Source organism: Myotis lucifugus, unplaced genomic scaffold (assembly GCF_000147115.1).
Source record: "Myotis lucifugus unplaced genomic scaffold, Myoluc2.0 scaffold_871, whole genome shotgun sequence".
Taxonomy (NCBI): domain Eukaryota; kingdom Metazoa; phylum Chordata; class Mammalia; order Chiroptera; family Vespertilionidae; genus Myotis; species Myotis lucifugus.
The window spans coordinates 111,137-130,757 of NW_005871919.1; the positions used below are offsets into that span (position 1 = coordinate 111,137).

The 19,621-nt window shown below is 53.1% G+C and overlaps 2 protein-coding genes and 1 pseudogene across 4 annotated transcripts in view; 1 reads left to right on the forward strand and 2 right to left on the reverse strand.

The window, feature by feature from the left end:
- The window catches only part of FN3KRP (fructosamine 3 kinase related protein), a 7,246-nt gene extending 6,952 nt beyond the window's left edge, over nt 1-294 (reverse strand). Inside the window, exon 1 of one of the 2 annotated variants that reach the window (XM_023747420.1) lies at nt 235-294. Coding sequence is in view for 1 of the 2 variants with exons in the window: in XM_006106628.3 (XP_006106690.1) it covers nt 77-217 (141 nt within the window). In the remaining variant the exon portion in view is untranslated. The other variant, XM_006106628.3, reaches the window with a different exon arrangement.
- Nucleotides 295-3,320: 3,026 nt separating this feature from the next.
- On the reverse strand, nt 3,321-5,409 carry LOC102422551 (annotated as a pseudogene).
- Nucleotides 5,410-5,608: 199 nt separating this feature from the next.
- Nucleotides 5,609-19,582, forward strand: RAB40B (RAB40B, member RAS oncogene family). Of its 2 annotated transcripts, XM_014448588.2 has the most exons (5): nt 5,609-5,831; nt 17,128-17,188; nt 18,288-18,348; nt 19,064-19,141; nt 19,244-19,582. In XM_014448588.2, exons 1-5 carry the CDS (start codon nt 5,669-5,671, stop codon nt 19,253-19,255), a joined length of 375 nt encoding a protein of 124 aa, XP_014304074.1. In that variant the 5' UTR covers nt 5,609-5,668; the 3' UTR covers nt 19,256-19,582. The 2 variants fall into 2 exon arrangements, with proteins under 2 accessions (XP_014304074.1, XP_023603190.1); XM_023747422.1 differs by lacking the exons at nt 18,288-18,348; nt 19,064-19,141; nt 19,244-19,582 and adding an exon at nt 18,081-18,273.
- The last annotated feature ends 39 nt before the right edge of the window (nt 19,583-19,621 follow it).

The following is a 19,621-nucleotide window of genomic DNA, read 5'->3' on the forward strand; positions in this document are numbered from 1 at the left end:
CCCCGCCCTCAGCCCCGCGCTGCGGACCCCGCCCCCCCGCCCTCTCGGCCCGCCCGCTTCGGCGGGCGGCCCTGACCTCCGGCTGGCCGTTCACTTTCACAAACACGCGTCCTCTGTCCGTGTCGTAACTCTGACCCTGGCTAATGCACCCGCCCCCTGAGTGGCCCGTGGCCTTGACGGAGCTGCAGCCCAACTCCCGCCTCAGCAGCTCCTCCATGTTCCCTGCGGACTCGCCTCAGGCGGCCCCGGGACGCCCGCGACGGCGCGGTGAGGCCTGGGGACCAGGAGAGGCGCCGTTACGTCACGTAGGGGCGGGGCCTGCTGAACGCGCCGGGATTGGGTGAGAGGCGGGGCGACGCCGTGAGGGCGGGGCCTAGTGACGCTCAGGGATTGGGTGAGAGGCTGGGTGACGCCAAGGTGGAGGCGGGGCTATGCCGGGCTGGGGCGGGGTGACGCCGGCTGGGGGCGGGGCCTCGCTGCGGCTCCCGGGGACGTGGAGGCTCCGGAGGTCTCAGAATAAAGTCTGGCCCGACCTGTGTGGCTCAGTGGTTGACCACTGACCTATGAACCAGGAGGTCAGGGTTTGATTCCGGGTCAGGGCACATGCCCAGGTGGCGGGCTCGATCCCCAGGAGGTGGTGCAGGAGGCAGCTGATCAGTGATCCTCTCTCATCATTGATGTTTCCATCTCTCTCTCCCTCTCCCTTCCTCTCTGAAATCAATAAAATAAAAAAATTTAAAAAAAGAATAAAGTCCGCTTTGCTCCCTGTATTAGTCAGGGTTCTCCAGAGAAACCCAACCAACAGGATGTGTATACATATAGAATGATTTGTTTAAAGGGGTCGGCTCACACAACTATGGAGGTGGAGACCAATATCCGAAGGGTAGCCCAGTTCTGCGGACAGGATTTCCTCTCCTTGGGGGAGGTCAGTGTGTGTTCTATGCTCGCCTTTCCTGAGAGGGTGAGGCCCACCCACACTATGGAGGGGAGTTGGCTTTACTCAAAAGCCCAGTTATCCGTGGCTGCTTGTGTGGGGGTTTCCTGCCCGCACCAGCTGGCCTTGCTGCACCCGACTTCAAGACACCACATTGCCCGGCCGGTGTCGCTCTGGGGGTGAGCGTGGACCCATGAACCAAGAGCTCCCCGTTCCATTCCGGGTCAGGGCACATGCCTGGGTTGCAGACTCGATCTCCAGTAGGGGGCGTGCAGGAGATAGGTCATCCATGTCTCTCATTGATGTTTCTATCTCTCTATCCCTCTCCCTGCCTCTCTCTAAAGTCAATAAAAACATATTTTTAAAAGAGAGAGAGAGATACCACATTAGCTCAACATTTATTCCCAACCAAAGTCTCTCTCCTTGACCACGGAGTCGGATTTCCAGTTCCCCCCAACGCCGAGTTTGAGGGTGGAGGGTGCGGGCACCTGACAGCTGGAGCCAGGTCTCCGCGCGGGCTGTCGGGACAGACCCGGCTCGAACCCAGCTCCACCTTCCACCTTCTCCGCTCGGGCCGGTCTGGTGTGAACTACCCTGAGGATGGGCTGCTGTCTGTGGGGCTGAGAAGGGACAGTGCGGGCAGCCAGGAGGGGGCCTGAGACCGACGCAAACTTTGTAGGCTGGTCACACGCGGGCGGGAGGCTCCGGAAGGGGGCGGGGCCTGGGGGCGTAGAGGGGCGGGGCCTGGGCGGAGCACCGGTGGGCGGGGCCTGGGCGGAGCACTGGTGGGCGGGGCATGGGGAGGGCAGGGGCGGAGTGTGGCGCGGGGTGAAAGTCTGGCGCGAAACCTGCATTACGTGGATTTCCTGCGGCTGTGATACTAGCATCGGTGAGGTTACAGTTTTGCTTAAAATAGTTTTTCTTTCTATATCGGAAGAACAACTGGCACCTTGACTGTGAATTCTTAGTGAGTCATCAGCAAATATACACCCAGTGTGAAAGTCTCATCAGCTGTCAGTTTCTATTTACTTTTCGACAGCGGGGGAGAGAAATCAGAAGTTCATTGGTGTGTGCAAGTGCCTGGGGCTTGAGAGAAAATATGATCAGTCCCTTTTTAGTTCTTAAGTCTATTTTTATGTGAGCATCAGAGAAAGAAACTAAAGAAATGCTTTTCCATAGTCAAGTGGGAAACAGATTTCCTATTATGTAGAGATCCCTTGTATATCACCCAGAGATGGCAAACATTTCTCTCTCCCCCACCTCCCATAGTAGGTGATCCAATTGTGCTCTAGGCCTGACATCCTACGTTGTGATGGAGTCTGGTGGTTCCAGACAAAAATGGCAGGACAAAAATCTCTCTTCTCCCTCGATAAATTACCACAAGAACCTAAAACTAAGGGGCAACCACAGGGTACGCAGACAAAAAGTAAGAATACACATAGCAGACCCAGTTGTTGCCGTATGTGTATGGGTAGCAGCACCTACTGCAGGCACTGGGACCCTATGCCTGGGGACAGCAGTGGAGCATTCCAGAGTGGGCAGACCTCTGTTCCGGATGTACTCCTTGGGTGGGGACATCCAATATGCCCTTCAATCACCCCCACCCCTCCAGGTCCCCAGTGGGACTGAGCCCAGGTGTCTGAGGCAGTCTTAATAGCTATGAAAGTGTAAGTGGCTGCAGATGTCCCCAATCTACAGCAAGATGGGTGTGGGCCCTGAAAAGACACAGCCCTCAGTGGGTTCTCTGACCTCACCCACCCACTCTCTCCTCCCTGTGGCTTGAGCTCTCCCCATCCCATCATCCTCCCACAGGGCTGATGAACCACAACCACCGGCAATAGAATAAAAAACAGCCCATATATGTCACCGTGCTCAAATCAAACGATTCTTGTTTTTAACTTTCATTTTTAAAATATTTTAATTCTAAAAATGATTTCAGGAAGCATGGGGAACAATGAAGGAGGTAAATTATTTCAGGGTCTCTGAACAGTACTTTTTGTCCAGTCCAATAAGGTAAGTAAAGGTTCATAAGGGAAATGTTTTAGGAAACCAAGGTGATGAAAATAACATTCAACCTGAAATCACCATCCAGGAAAAAGACTCAGAAAACAGCTTGGAAAAACCAAAATAGCTGAAACCGGTTTGGCTCAGTGGATAGAGCGTTGGCCTGCAGACTGAAAGGTCCCAGGTTCGATTCCGGTCGAGGGCATGTACCTGGGTTGCGGGCACATCCCCAGTAGGAGATGTGCAGGAGGCAGCTGATCGATGTTTCTCTCTCATCGATGTTTCTAACTCTCTATCTCTCTCCCTTCCTCTCTGTAAAAAATCAATAAAATATATTTTTAAAAAACCAAAATAATAGAATCAAATTATACTCATTAGATCCCACTTTTAGTAGCAGAAACACTCAGTATGTGCAACATAAAAACAATTCTTACCACTTACTCAGCACCTGTCATTTGCCAGGCACTGTGCTAGGTACTTTACAATCATGATGTCAAATTCTGAAAACCATTCTTGGGTAGATGGTTAAAGCTGTTTTTTGAAACAGAAGAAAATGAAGCTCATTAAAGTTTAATGACTCATCTAAAGCATCATAGAGCTGGTAGGTATTAGAACTAGGTTTAGGATCCAAGTTTTCTTCCACACCACACAGCACCCATCATAAGGAAAACTAGCAGAATAAATTGCTCTTAGTATTTTATCCAAATTTCATTTGTAAAATCCTAGACATGGCCAACTATTCTCATACAGCAATATCTACCTTTCTAGTATTAATAAGAAAACCTGTTGTGTTCTTACCATGTGTTCGGACAACAGTGTTATCACAGTTAACAATAAGCTATTCTTGTCCTCAATTCCAATGATTTAGAATCTTTTACTGAAAATAAGAAGCCCTCTGATTAAAATATAAAACACGATATTCTATTTAGTAACAAACACAAACACCCGAAATGCCATTTTTGACCCACTTCTGCTTAATAAGAATCCAGCCTGCATTTGTCCGTATTAAACTAAGAGGTCCCTGGAGAGATCGCAGTGGTGACCAAATGCAATATGATGGCGGAGCCTACACAGACACAGGAAACAAAGCTAGGCCCTTCCACACAGCCACACGTCCTTGCGATGATCTCATTTTAAGTCAATGTCTCTTCGTGTTGCCTATATTCCCCAATGTCTGCTTGACGAAATACCACAATCGCCATGGGGTCTACTTTCCTGCAGTCTGTGTAGACTTTGCTGCCACCCCGAAACCCAAAGGGATGTCTGCCATGGAGCACACGACCACTCCCTGTACTGAGACGCGTTTTCAGTGATTCGACCCAGTCCAGATTTTAACACGTGATTCCCATGCAGGAAGGACTGCTCTGCTCCAGGCTTTATCCACACTTGGTACTTGGCATAGGGTGCAAGGTAATCCAGAGCTATGATGTGCAACCGGAATTTGTGGGTCTTAGTGAATTTTCCGAAGCAAGTCCCCAGCGACACCAGCCTGTCACCGGAGATGTTGGCGGCCAACTTCAAGATCTTTTCACTCACGTAGTACACCCCGTCGTTGTGCAGCCTGAAACAGTAGGTGCTGTTGGGCCAACCGACCAGCAGCTGAAGGTTCTCCCCGATGCTGTGGGCAAAAGGAGGACTGGAGGCCGCGTCCGAATGGAGGGGTCCGGCTCCTCAAATGATTCTTTAAATAAAAAAAAAAATCAGCCCTAGCCAATTTGACTCAGTGGATAGAGCGTAGGCCTACGGACTGAAGGGTCGCGGGTTTGCTTCCTGGTCAGGGCACATGCCCGGGTTGCTCCCCAGTAGAGGGCGTGCAGGAGGCAGCCAATCAATGATTCTCATCGATGTTTCTATCTCTCTCTCCTCCCTTCCTCTCTGAAACCAATAAAAATATATACATATTTAAAAATCAAGTGATTCTTGGCGTATTTTGACCCAATAGGGAAAGAAAATGTGATGATACAGAAGAGAAAGTGGGCGGGCATTCGCACGAAGATTTTATTGAGATAAACGGCCACCTACCTGGTCAGCACTCCAGAGCGGAAGGCAGGCCCAGGCCTGAAGACCGTGGCTCTCTGAACCGGGAGGGAGCCCGGAGCTGGAGGGTCCCCCCTTTTCCCCTGCTCCAGCATCTGCACAGACACGTGCACACGTACACAGGCGCGCGAGCACACACAGGTACGCGCACCCACGGACTTTGAGTCGCTCTGGGACAAGGAAGAGGCCTGGGCAGCCGTGGGGGAACACCGAGCTCGTCCCTGACAGGGACCCCTGGCGCCAGGAGACTTGGCCCTGGCGCCCGGGCCTGGGGTCCGCGTACAGAATCGCCCCACCGCACCGGCTGCCGGCCCACGCGGCACAGTAAACGCCCGGCCCGCCCACTGCTCATCCCGCCCCGCATTGGCTGCCGGATCAGCGTCCCCGCCCCCTGTCACCTCTGGCTCCGCCCCACTCCGTCCCTGGACCCCCATGGCCCCGCCTCCCGTCCACCATTGGCTGCGGCTGTGGTGGGCGTCGGTCTGGAGGCGGAGACCGCAGCAAGATGGACGGGCAAGATAGCCAATGAGCGCGCGCAGCTACCTTAGCAACTACGGCCAGCCAATGGCGGGGCGGGGCGGGGCCGCACACTGTCAGGCGGTGGGGGCACGGAGCCCAGCGTTCGGCCGACTGCGGGTTTGCGCGGCGCCTGTGTGCCCCGCCACCTCCTCTGCGCCGTCCCGCGGGCCGGGCATGGGCGCGGGCGCCGGCACCATGAGCGTCCTGGGCAGCCCGGTCCGCGCCTACGACTTTCTGCTCAAGTTCCTGCTGGTGGGCGACAGCGACGTGGGCAAGGGCGAGATCCTGGCGAGCCTGCAGGACGGCGCGGCCGAGTCCCCCTACGGCCACCCGGCGGGTGAGCCCGGCGCGGAGAAGAGCGGGGCCAGGAGAGTGCCAGGCGGGCGGGAGCCTGGTGGGAAGCGCCGGGAGGGCAGCGGGGGAGCGGGGCCGGGGATGGGGGAGGACTTGGGCCGGGCCGGGAGGGAGCGCACCGAGGGTCGGGGAGGAGCGGAGCTGGGTGCGGGGAGCGTGGGGCTCGGGACCGGCCTGTCTCTGCCTGGATCGGGCCCACACTTCGCGGGCGGCTCCGGCAGCACCCCAGTCCCGCAGGTGGGGGACCCAGGCGGCTCGCGGGGGGCCGGGGGCGGACGCAGATGCGCATCTTCCGTCCTCCCCGTCCGGAGGGAGCGAGTGGCTGGGCAGGCCGCGGGAGGTCCTCCCGACCTGGGGGTGACTGCGAGGCGGAGGAGGGCGTGGGGATTTGGAGGGCCCCCCACAGGGAGGCCCACGTGCGCGCGACGCATTTGGAAAGAATGCGTGGGGTGTGGAGACCGGAGCGGATTCGAGCGTGGGATCCAAGTGGAGCGGGCTCAGGCTTCCAGGTGGCTGCTCTGCGCGTGGGTCGGAGGAAGAGGAGGGAGAGAAGAGCAAGAGGCCTGGTCTGGGGGCTCCTGCAGGGTTCCCGGCGTGACCGGAGGGCTCCTGGTCCAGGTGGACAGGCCTGGGAGGGCAAGGAACCTAAGTGACCCTGGAGAGTGCGGCCCTGGGCGGAGACAGTGCAAGGGAGTGGGTTCCGGGGCGAGGGGAGGCCCGTGGTCCCAGAGCTCCAGGACAAGGGGTTTCCTCAAGGTTTGAGGTTTGACAGCCGCAACCCCAAGAGGGGGTGGGCATTGGGAGGGAAAGAGGGGCAGGGGGAGGAGAGGGAAGTGCGGTGGGCAGACACTGGAGCCAGGAGACTGGAGGGTCAGGGTCTCTGCCCACCGTGAGCGGCTGTGCAGGGCAGACTGAGCGGTCGCGGAAGGAAACCTGTCCTCGGTCACCTTTGAGCATCCTCTCAGGGTGCGAACCGCACCTGAGCACAGACCCTGCGGCTCTGCCTCTCACTCGTGCTCTGGGCTTGCGGTCTGGTGCTCGGGGCGCAGGAGAGGGAGCCCAGGGGGCGGAGTCTTTTCTTTGTTAATGTGAAGATCTATTTGGCTTTAGTAAGAGATCCATGAATTGGGCAGCATCCCACCTAGCAACTGGCAGGGTGCTGCCAGGGTGGAGGCTTGATGCTGACGCCAGCCTGGGTGTGCTTCGACCTCCCCAGGTGGGATAGAATGGAGAACAGTGCAGAGGCGTTTGCACAGCATGGGGGGTTGGGGGTGGGGGGGAGGCTCACCAGGAGATAAACAGGATCTGAGGCGGGAAGAGGGAGAGCATTTGCCTCTGCTTCAGTAGAGAGAGCAGGGCATCCCTGAAGGGCAGCCGACGTGGTAGGACCCTGGATGGGCTCCTGGGGGTCAGGGAGGTAAAGAGGGACAGCTGGGCCCTGACCGTGTGGCTCAGTGGTTGGGCATCGACCTATGAACCTGATCTCGGTTTGATTCCCTGTCAGGCCGTAGGCTCTGGTTGTGGGCTTGATCCCCAGTGTGGGGTGTGCAGGAGGCAGCCGATCCATGATTCTCTCTCATCATCGATGTTTCTCTCTCTCCCATTCCCTTCCTCTCTAAAATCAATAAAAATATTTATTAAAAAAGAGTGGGCAGGAGGGAGCATTGGGTTCCTGAGCAAGGGAAGAACAGAACACAGGATCATCTTAGGGAGAGTGGCCGGGGAAGAGGGTGTGGAGACAGAGCCGGGGGAGTTTGAGACGATGGGCATGAGCTGATGAGGAGAACTGGACTCATCCTCAAATTGCAATGGACAGAGAATCACCTGGAGGTCCCACGCAGATTCCGATAGATTCTGGAACAGTGTTGTCCGAGATGATGCCATTAGCTACACAGGGCTTTTTAAATTTAAAGTAGTTAAGCCCTAGCCGGTTTGGCTCTGTGGATAGAGCATGGGCCTAGGGACTGAAGGGTCCCGGTCAAGGGCATATGCTTGGGTTGTGGGCTTGATCCCCAGTAGGAGGCATGCAGGAGGCAGCCAATCCATGATTCTCTCTCATCATTGATGTTTCTCTCTCTCTCCCTCTCTCTTCCTCTCTGAAATCAATACAGATATAAATAAATAAATGTAAAGTAGTTAAAATGGAAAGCAATCGAAAGTTGGCATCGGCCACATTTCCAGGGCTCAGCAGTGACAGCACACGGGTGGCCGAGGTCTGCTGGACTAGGCAGCCCCGAGTTTAAGCTCCAGGAGGGCAGAGGCGGTTGCTCCACAGCTGGGCCCTCAGGGCTCCGCGGTTGAATGGAGGTGAAGGAATAACACATTCAACACTAAGGCGTGGCGCTCTCCCAGCTGGGTGTGTTTGAGGGACCGAGCTGTGGGGTGCTTTGAATTGTACAGTCGGTGAGCAATGTGGGGCAAACATGAGCTCCTGATGGGTCTGAACAAGGGCTGGACTAAGCTTCTGGTGCATTCCTTTCTTTTTGTTAGGTGACCGACCAGGACTTCTAAAAACAGGGCTTTCTTCCAAAGTTTATTCCTTGTCTTAGATGTGCCCCTTGTGAGTTTTTGATTTATTGAAAGATTCTTCTAGGATTAAGAAAAGAGATGATGAAAAATTGTGAAAAGTAGGAATCTTTTTTTTAAAGACAGGTTTTACTTCAAAACTATGGGTGCTTCTGACATTCAAAGGCCAAGGCATTTTCAGCTTACATCTCCGTTCCCCTCCGCCCACCCCACACCTGGGTTTTGTAGCCTGGGCTGTTGTTTTCACATTGCCAGGTTTATAACACTCACTTGTGTTGTTGCTACAATGACCATAATTGCTCGGTAATAATTCACCAGGTAAGGCCAGTGCTCACCACCAGTCCTGTTTCCCTCTGTGTCAGTGGGTTCTTTACTTTGCTATCTCTCTAATGAGCTAGATTTCTTTTCCCGTCATTTTTCAGGGAGGGATCATGAGTATTTCCTGAACATTTTCACGTTTGAGAATGTCTAGTCCATTGTCTTTATCTTTGAATGATAGCTTGGCTGGGTATAATATTCTTAGGTTATATCTTTTTCCCCTCAACACTTTGTGACTATTGTCCCGCTACCTCCTTGGCATTGGATGTGCTGTGATGAAGCCTGAGGTCGGCTGATTTTTCCCCCATGTGGGCGATTTGCCTTTTCTTCCTGAATTTCTGAAGAATTCTTTCTGTTGTTTCATAGTCTGTTAGTTTAACTAGACCACGTCTCAGAGATGAATAATTGGTATTGAAGTTCTAGTAAGCTCTGTACTCTTTGAATTTTGCAGAATCCTTTTTCAGTTTCAGGGAAATTTATTTAAATGTTCCTAAAACATCTTCTGTTACATTTGTTGGTGTTTTTACTTAAGGGGCACCAATTGTACCAGGTGTACCTGTTAATAATGCAGATTTTTTTTTCAATAGATGGAGTTACACATATGTTGATATATATGCGATTTGATAGTATGCTATTTTGTTGTATTGACAACAAGCTTCAAAACTTCATATGTCAAATTTTCTGAAGGTGTTAACATCAAGGATATTTTTACACTTAAAAAGGTCAAATTTCGTGTCAAAAAGAGCATTTGCGGGAAGTTTTAATTCAATACTTTATTTTGAAGGAAATTGCTGTTGAAAGTTATCGTGCCCTAACCGGTTTGGCTCAGTGGATAGAGCGTCGGCCTGCGGACTCAAGGGTCCCAGGTTCAATTCTGGTCAAGGGCATGTACCTTGGTTACGGGCACATCCCCAGTAGGGGGTGTGCAGGAGGCAGCTGATAAATGTTTCTCTCTCATTGATGTTTCTAACTGTCTATCCCTCTCCCTTCCTCTCTGTAAAAAATCAATAAAATATATTTTTTAAAAAAATAAAGTTATCGTATACTTTGGGAAGCTTATGGTGAACATGCTCCATCTCAAGACACTTGTGAACACTGGTTTAAATGCTTTAAAAGTGATGATTTCTATGTGAAAGACAAAGTACATCCAGGTCAACCGAAAAAGTTGGAAGACCAACAATTACAAGCATTATTGGATGAAGATGCGTGTCAAATTCAAAAATAACTTGCGGAAAGATTAAACGTTGCTCAGCAAACAATTTCCGACCGTTTACAAGCAATGGGAACGGTTTTAAAGGAAGGAAAATGGGTGCCACATCAACTGAACGAAAGACAAATGGAAAACCGAAAAGTCATCAGTAAAATGTTGCTTCAACAGCACGAAAGTCTTTTTTTTGCATCGAATTGTGACTGGCGATGAAAGTGGATTTATTTTGAGAATCCCAAACACACAAAATCATGGGTTGATCCAGGTCAACCATCAACATTGACTGCAAGGCCAAATCACTTTGGAAAGAAGACAATGCTCCGCGTTTGGTGGAATCAGGAAGGCGTGGTGTATTATGAGCTTCTAAAACCAGGTGAAACCGTTAATACTGATCGCTACCGACAACAAATAATCTATTTGAACCACGCTTTGATTGTAAAACGACCAGAATGGGCCAGAAGACACGGCAAAGTAATTTTGCTTCATGATGACACACCATCACACACTTCAAAACCAGTTAAAGACACGTTAAAAGATCTTGCCTGGGAAATATTAACCAACCCGTTGTATTCACCAGACCTTGCTCCTTCAGATGACCGCTTGTTCCAATCGAGGGCACACGCATTTTCTGAGCAGCATTTCAAAACGTACGTAGAAGTGGAAATTTGGGTCTCTGAATGGTTTGCCTCAAAACAAGAAAAGTTCTATTGGGACGGTATCCACAAATTACCTGAAAGATGGGGGAAATGTGTAGCTAGCGATGGACATTACTTTGAATAAAGCACTTTTGATGTTTCTCTTGAAATTATCGTGTTTTCTTTGGATTACAAAATCCGTATTATTAACTGGTTAATAGTTAATTCACACTATTAACCAGTTAATAATAAATCTGCATTTTAACTCATTAATAGTAATCCGTATCATTAACCAGTTAAGAGTTAGTCTGCACTATTAACTGGTTATTAATAAATCCACATTATTAACTGGTTGAGTTAATCTGTATTATTAACAGGTTAAGAGTTAATCTGCACTATTAACTGGTTAATAGTTCATCTGCATTATTGATCGTAATAATGCAGATTTTGTAATAAAAGAAAAGACGATAATTTCAAGAGAAACATCAAAAGTGCATTATTCAAAGTAATGTCCATCGCTAGCTACACATTTCCCCCATCTTTCAGGTAATTTGTGGATACCATCCCAATAGAACTTTTCTTGTTTTGAGGCAGACCATTCAGAGACCCAATTTTCTACTTCTTCGTACGTTTTGAAGTGCTGCTCAGAAAGTGTGTGTGCCATCGATCGGAACAAGTGGTCATCTGAAGGAGCAATACAACAACATAGCATACATATCAAATCACATATATATCAACATATGTGTCACTCCATCTATTGAAAAATATCCGCATTATTAACCAGTACACCTAGTGTTAGTTTCCTATTGCTGCTGGGCAATTTCTCACCAACTTAGTGGCTTAAAAACATAATTTTATTATCTTACAATCCTAGCGGTCAGGAACCAACACAGCCTCACTGGGCTAACGTCAGGTGTGGGCAGCGCTGGGGGGTGTCTGTTCCCTGCCTTTTCCAGCTTCTGGAATCAGCCTGCATTCCTTGTCTTACAGCCCCTTCTTCCTTCAACGCCAGCAATGCTGGTTGAGTCTCTCAGTTCACATCACTCTGACACTGACTCTGCCTCCATCTTCACTTTTTAAAACTCTGACACTAAATGCTGCTACCTCTTGCCTCTCAAATTTCCCCCCCTAGCATGAGCCTCTGTTTCCTCTCACTGCTTTCTCCTGGCTGTTTCTTCAGCTTCTTTTCCCAGCAGGAAAATCCCATCTTTCTTTCTCAGTTCCTATAATAATATCTCCCCCTTATTGATGGTGTAGAAGAATCATCTCCTGAGACAGGTTACATTCGTAGGCCCAGAGAGGGTGAGCAACTCCCTCAAGATCACACAGCATACGTGTAAGAGCCCAGTGGGACAGGTGGCTGGCTCTGGGCCCTACTCTTGATCACACCCCCGGTGGCCCCTCTGGTTCAGAAAAGGCTCAGAGAGGTGGCTTTTTCCCCTCGAGGAGCATTGAAACGTCTCTCCTTAAAGTGACCTGGGTTTCAGATTCTTGTCCTTTCTCTTTGCCTTTGACAAACCTCCACCCTCCCCGCTGCCTCTGCGATGCTGCAGACAGTGGTGCATTTGCCAGTTTCATGGCTATGCTGTCGGTTTCCCTTGGCAACCACTTGAAGATTTAAAGCACGATTTTTCAAGTCATCACTTCAAGTTTGACCTGAGAGTTGCATCATAGCTTACCCTCTTCTTTGCAGTGTAATTCCTGAAAGAAGAGATGGTAGATGGCCTTCTACTCTCCACCCACAACAGGACCACGTGTGAACACACAGCACATTTGTAATGCATTTGGGTTTTTTAAAATTAAGTCATACATACGTCCATGTATTTGAAAATAATAATATTGCATTTGTATCAGCTTTTCTCTTTAAATGCCTTTCATGTTTCTCTTTCAAAGTCTCTCTCCCCTCCGTCCTGTGGGGTCTCCTCCCTGCAGGGTGACCACCCCTTTAGTCTGACCCCTAATCCCTGCAGCCCCCAACCCAGGACGAACCTGATTTCAGGTGATGGGCAGGGAGAGGCTCAGAACTGGTGGCCCCGGTTTCTCCAGGGAAGAGGTCAGCCCCTGGGCTGGACGCCCACCCACCAAGCTCTGTGTCCTCTGTTGCTGGCACCGGGCACCTCGGTGGCTGCTGAGTGGACATGGCTGAGCAGGCACAGCCGGGTGGTTCTACCGTCTACACCTGCTCACCCCTCACCAGCCCTGGCTGTTCAGGTGAAGAGAAGCAGCAGGGGTCATCACCCAGAGCGCCCGAGGGCTGTGGGCACTTCCCTTCCTTGGCAGAGTGGGAACCTTTGTTTGGAACTCTCTCCCCAGGCTTCGTCAGCTTCACTGGCTGCAAAGAGTGAACTGTGTAGAAGCAAAATCTGGGAGGAACGGCAGTACCCCAGGGACCGTGGCTCAGTAGCTGAGCATTGTCCTATGAACCAGGGAGTCCCGCTTCAGTTCGCGGTTTAGGACACATGCCCTGGCGGCAGGCTTGATCCCCAGTGCAGGGCGTGCAGGAGGCAGCCGATCAGTGATTCTCTCTCTCCCTCTCCTTTCCTCTCTGAAATAAATAAAAATGCCGGCGGAAATGCCACCAGCGTCGCGGTCTCGGCCAGCCGCTGGGCCCTGCACGGCCTGTGTGCCCTTGGTGCCCGAGACGCTACACTTTGGGGTTTTGAAGCGGGTCAGTGCCCCTGTGTTTGTAAACAGTCACTCTTCCCGTCCAGGGGTGCCATGCGCCCCACTTTAGGGACCTGGCGGTAAGTCGGCCGTCGCCGTCCTCTGAGCCTCCTCCTCCTCTGCCAGCAACTCCTTTCCCGGGGCCGACTGTGCCTTGCAGTTTGGTGGTTTCTCCCAGTGGTTCTGCGTTTGCTTCATCTTGTGAAGTGAGAATGTGGCAGCCAGGGGGGCTGGGTCGGCACCAGGGGGGCTGGGTCGGCACCAGGGGGGCTGGGTCGGCACCAGGGGGGCTGGGTCGGCACCAGGGGGGCTGGGTCGGCACCAGGGGGGCTGGGTCGGCACCAGGGGGGCTGGGTTGGCACCAGGGGGGCTGGGTCGGCACCAGGGGGGCTGGGTCGGCACCAGGGGGGCTGGGTTGGCACCAGGGGCCGCAGGCTGACCAGCCGAAGTTAGGCACACACTCGACAGTGGAAGAGATTCTTTATTTAAGATGTTTTATTGATTTCAGAGAGGAAGGGGGAGGGAGTGAGAGAGAGAAACATCAATGATGAGAGAGAACAACGGATAGCTGCCTCCTGCACGCCCCACACTGGGAATCCAGCCCGCAACCTGGGCCTGTGCCCTGACCGGGAATTGAACTGTGACGTCCTGGTTTATAGGTCGACACCCAACCACTGAGCCACACAAGCTGGGCTAGAAATATACCTTATGCTTAGATATAACATACTTTACACATGTAATATACATGCATATATGCATGCGTATATATGTATAACTACATATATACATACAACTCGTTTTGTTTTTATTCTTTGATTAAAGGCAAGAACTTTTTGACGGTTTGTCACTGAAGAAGCAGGTTGTTTTGTCATTTTTAGTTCTGTTGATCTGCACAGAACGTGCAGCTGCTTCTGTGGTCCTTCAGACGGCATTGTTTGTGTGACACCGTGCTTCCCTTTCACAAACTGTGATCACGATCATGCCGTGTCTGAGAATTGGGCCTCGCGGCGTGAGTTTCCTCACGTGGACTTGGTTCCAGGCCTTCATCTGTCTTGAACGTACCTCACAGCTTAGAGTCCAGTATCCAGGCCCCGTTGGGGTCCGGCAGCCCTGCAGACGTGGGGTCTTCGTGATGGGGGACTCACGTGACTCGTGTTCTGAGACGCCGCGGGTGGGAGTGAGAGGCTGACCCGCTTCTGGAACCTGACGGGAGGGAGCCGGTCAGGGGCCCCGGCCTTGGGGGCGGCTGTGCTGTCAGGGGCCCCGGCCTTGGGGGCTGCGTCACTGCCCAGCCCCTGAGACTCTGTGCCTGGCTTCTAGATCTTTCCATGGATGCCCTGGTTTCTGGCCTGGAACCACGGCGAAGGGTCATCTCTTGGGAGACGTCCCATAGCTGCTGGCGGAGGACCGCACAGGCCTGACCCAGGGACAGTGAGCTCAGGCCACTCCGGGCTCCAGCTCTCGCAGCTAATAATTAACGGATCCCCCTCCCCCAGACGTGACTCAGCCGCCTGCTCATGGATTTGAATCATACGGTGACTCGTGACAGGACTGGCATTTTGTTTGATTAAAAATAAAAGCAAGAGCTAGTTTACAGAGGTAGCCATAAATGCAGCCAGGTCGTGAGGAGAGGGAGGCACCGATGAGAAAAACCAGGCGGAGAAACAAGCAGGGAACACACTCTCCTTTGCAGAAAGGAGCAGGGTGGCTGCTCCAGGAGTGGGTTCCCATCCAGGAGCGGGTTCCCATATGATGGACGCGTCAAATCCCTGTCCTGTCCCAGTCCCCGCGGGGCGAGGGGCGAGGGGCGGGCGCTGGGCTGGGCTGAAGCTCCCAGCCTATCCCGGGCCCCCTTCCTCCAGCTCTTCCCCCCCTCCAGCCCCTCCACCTGTTGCCCTTCCCATCCCGAAAGCCAGGCAGAGTCCGTTTCTGGGCAGGACATATGTACATGTATATTTTTTAGGTCAAATTTACATGATAGAAAAGAACCATTTTAAAGGGAACGGTTCACTGGCAGTACACTCAGTCTCGATGAATCCCCACTCTCTAATTCCGGAACATTCCCCTCGTCCCGTCCCTGGGAGCTGCCCGCCTTGCATCTGATATTTCAGTTCAGCATAAGATGCGTTCCTCAGCCGGGCCCGTGTGCTCAGTGGTTGAGCGTCGACCCATGTCCCTAGAGGTCACCAGTTCCATTCCTGGCCAGGGAGCGTGGAGGAGGCGGCCCGTCGATGATTCTCTCACCTATGTTTCTCTCTCTCTCTCTCATCAATAGAAACATTTAAGTAAAAAAGATACATTTCTCAAAAGTCAGGTTCTCAAAGACAAATATGTCCGTAAATGGCATTTAACCCACATTTACACCGTAATCAAACCCTCTTCGGCGATGGTGCCCTGTGGCCGCTGCCTCGCTAAAATAGAAGCGAGCAGGTGGTGGAGGGATGGAAATAGATGCCTAAATTATTTATTCTTCCTGCGGAGCTAAAAGCGTATTGACCGGCTGGGCATTTGGGGTTTCCTTTTTTTATTTTATTTTTTTTAAAGAAGGCTAAAATTATCTCTCTTCTTGTCTCTTATTCTGACTCAAACATTCTGACAGGCTTTGTTCTGGAAGCTTTCGTGTATTTTTATTTTATTTCTGATGGACAGAGTTCTTGGTGAATGAGTTGAGGACCGCAGATGTGAGTTATATTTTTTGATCCTGGCACTGACACGCCTTTCAAAAATGCCAGGTCCTGCCGGCCGCGGTCGCTTAGGGGTTAGCGTCGTCCCACGCACAGAGGGTTGAGGGTTTGATTTGTGATCAAGGGCGCATACCTGGGTAGACTGAAGACACCTCAGACATCCAAAGACTCAAAAGCTACCTTCTACGCACCCTTCTCGGGGAAACCAAAGAAGGAATAAGCCAAGACATGGGATCCAGGAGAGAAGGGAGGGCCAGGACAGCCGCTCCCAGTGCAGGGGAAGCAGGACAGACAGCAGGACAGACGCTCTGCCGAGATGCCCAGGAAGGTGAGGCAAGGCCAGCACCACAAAGCCTCTGCCTTGCTGAGCAGCGGGTCCTGTTTGGGGAAGGGCTCTCCTTGCTCCCTCGTCGCCCACCAGGGCGCGTTCTGTCCACAGATGCGGAGACTCCTCTGTGCGCACAGGAGGGCTCTACCAGCAGGAACTGGGCTTCTGGCTGAATGGGGAGGAGGAGTTCTCCTTCTCGGAAATGATTATTGTGGGTTTTTTCTTCTGATCTTAGAAGAAATACATGCTCATTGAAGAAAACATGCTCTTGAAAACAGAGAAAGTTTCTTTTTTAAGTAAAAACTATCCAAATTCTGCAACCCAGAGACTTCCATGCGCGCGCGCACACACACCTGTGCTTGCAGAGCTGCGATAGTTTCCTATCTGATTTCACATTCTCCATAGTTTTTTTAAAAATATATTTCTTTATTGATTTCAGAGAGGAAGGGAGAAGGAGAGAGAGCTAGAAACATCAATGATGAGAGAGAATCATTGATCGGCTGCCTCCTGCACACCCTCTACTGAGGATCGAGCCCGCAACCCCGGCATGTGCCCTTGACCGGGATCGAACCTGGGACCCTTCAGTCCCCAGGCTGACGCTCTATCCACTGCGCCAAGCCGGCCAGGGCTCCATAGTTTTACTTTACATCCTCAGTGTGATAATTTGAGGGAAACCGTCTCAGTCTTTTAGCCCCTTGGGTGAGAGGAGGGGGCGCGGATGGGCAGGGGTGCGGGGGAGAGGGCCGAGCCCTCCGGGGAGACCCACCAGCAGGGTCCAGCCCCCCAGCATCTGCACGGAGAGAGGGTGAGAGTCCTGTCTCCCCAGCGTGAGAGTGAGGCCCCCACGCCCTGTGGGGGAGGGTAACCGTGGGGACGCTGCAGCCAGCTCCCCTGAAGCCGCCCACCCTCTTCCACAGGCATCGACTACAAGACCACCACCATCCTGCTGGACGGGCGGCGGGTGAAGCTGCAGCTCTGGTGAGTCTGGCGCCCGCCTGGACCTGAGCAGGCCCGGCCCTCAGCACTCGGCCTGCACCTGGGGAAGGTCCTCTCCCCTCCCGCCCGGCCCAGGGCTCTGAAGGAGGGGCTGACCCCTTGTCTGGGCCCGAAGCTTTGACCCTGGTCCAGGGGAGGGGAGCCCTGGGCCTTGCGGGCCCTGCTGTCTGCCAGGAATCTGTGGCCCAAACCTCCCCGGGGCTCAGAAGGCCTCATAGCAGCGGCTCCAAGTTTTCTTCTGAATGTCCCCCACCTTAACCGCCGTCAAACAGGCCCTCGGCTCCCAGTCCTGTTTCTGGTTTGAGTGGTCCCTCCACGCCCCCCACCCAAGGCTCCAGGGGACCCTGGAGTCATCCTGGACACCCACGCGGGAGCCCCCCATCCCCAGCAGGGCACAGGCGGCCAGGGGAACTGTCCACACATTACGGCCGTTCTGGCCGAGGCAGGAACCATGATGGCCCTGCAGGCCCCAGGGCAGAGCTGGGCGTCGGTCCCTCAGGGTCCCTCTCCTTGCCCACAGACCTTCTAGCAGCCCCGCCTGCGGGCAAGGCCTGAGCGCCTGAGGCTCTGCTGGGGCTGATGGGGGTTCTGATGATTGGCTGCTCCCAGCCGCTGGCCTCTCAGAGCCCCGCCGGCCCTGCTCCCCTGAGTCTGGGGGAAGGTCACCTGTGGGTCCGACTTTATATGATTGACTCAGAGTTAGTGGAAGCCAAGGGATCCCCCCAAATCCTTCGACCTACACCCCCCCCCCCATGAGACTCACATCCCTCACAACACAGCTTTATCTCCAGATTCCACGTCATTTTAGAAGCTTACATCAGATTTATTTAAATGTCAGAATTAGGGTGTTGAAACCTGTCCCCAATTTTTCTAGTTTGACTTGCAGAATGACAACTAGAAAAGAGCATAAGCCCAGGACATCCCGAAATCCAGGTCCCTCCAGGGGACGAGGTGACCGTTCGTTGGGGTCTCGGACGTTCAGTGGCACGGCCACCGGCTGATGAGGGTCCCAAGTTCGGTGCCGCCTGGTCAGGAAGCAGCAGCAATGCCTCACCCTGCCCCCAACCCCTTTTCCTTCCAGGGACACGTCCGGGCAGGGGAGATTCTGTACCATCTTCCGCTCCTACTCGCGGGGCGCACAGGTAACCCCCTGAGCGGGAGGTCGCGCTGACATGTGGGATGCCCTTTCATGTTGAGCTCAGTGTGTACACTGAGGCCTGAGTCTGTGGAGGGTTTGGTGGCTCACAAGCCTTTGTTGGCGCCAGGGCTGTACGTGTGCACGTGCGTGTGTGCATTGTTCTATGCATGTGTGTGTTCATGCACATGTGTGAGGCTGTCTATACATGCACAGGCGTATTCATGTTGCATACCTGTGTTTGCATGCATGTGTGTTGTTGTACATATGTGTGTTTGTACACACACTGCATGCAGGAGAGCTGTGTGTGTGTGCACATGCATGCCTGTACATGTGCACGCCTGTGTTGGTGTAAATGTCCCTGTGTGTGCATGGCTGTGCATGTGCATGTGTGTGCACCTGTGTTAATGGTCCTGTGTGTGTCTGTCCTCCTGAGCGGGTGAGGCCCGGGCCCCCCACGCCTGTGTCCCTGGAGCAGCTTGTGAACGTGGGGAATTTCGTTCTAGTTCCCAGCCCACCTGATGTCTGAGGGCTCAGCAATGAGCTAGTGAAATAGTGGAAATAACCACATAACTGCTACACCTGATGGATAAATCCAGACAAGCTGTGTCAGACAAGCATGATGGGTAGTGGCTGTTGTGAGTCTGTTACTGTGTGGCCCTCACGCGGCCGTGCAGCCCGGAGCTGTGCCTGCGGTGAGGTCAGCCGGTGCCTCTCCCCAGGGGGTGATCCTGGTCTACGACATTGCGAACCGCTGGTCCTTCGATGGCATCCACCGCTGGATTAAGGAGATCGATGAGGTGTGCCTCCCCGTGGGCGCGAGGGTGTCGGGCTGGGGACGGGCGTGTGGGCCAGGGCACCAGGCTTCAGCCCCAGGGCGGATGTGTCACCTCCCAGCCCAGGAGCCGCCCTGATGCAAGAACCGGCAAGCTCCGGAGCCCGGGCCCTGCACGTGGCCTGGTGGGTTCACGGGCAGCGACCGGGCTGCTGCCTGCTGGCACCCTGACCAGCCCACGGCCCCTGGGGACATGAAGTGGCGGGGCCACACCCACTGTCTTAGTTTCCTGCTGCTGCTCTAACAGACCCTAAACCAGGCGGCTTAGAGCTGCACATTTGTTTTCTCACATTTGGAAGCCAGAAGTCCAAGAGGAAGGTGTGGGCAGGGCCGCGCTCTCTCCTAAAGCCCCGGGGGAGGCTCCTGTCTGTCTCTTCCCGCTTCTGTGGCTGCCGGCAGCCCGGGCGCTCCTGGGCCTTGAGAGCATCCCTGTCTCCACTCTATG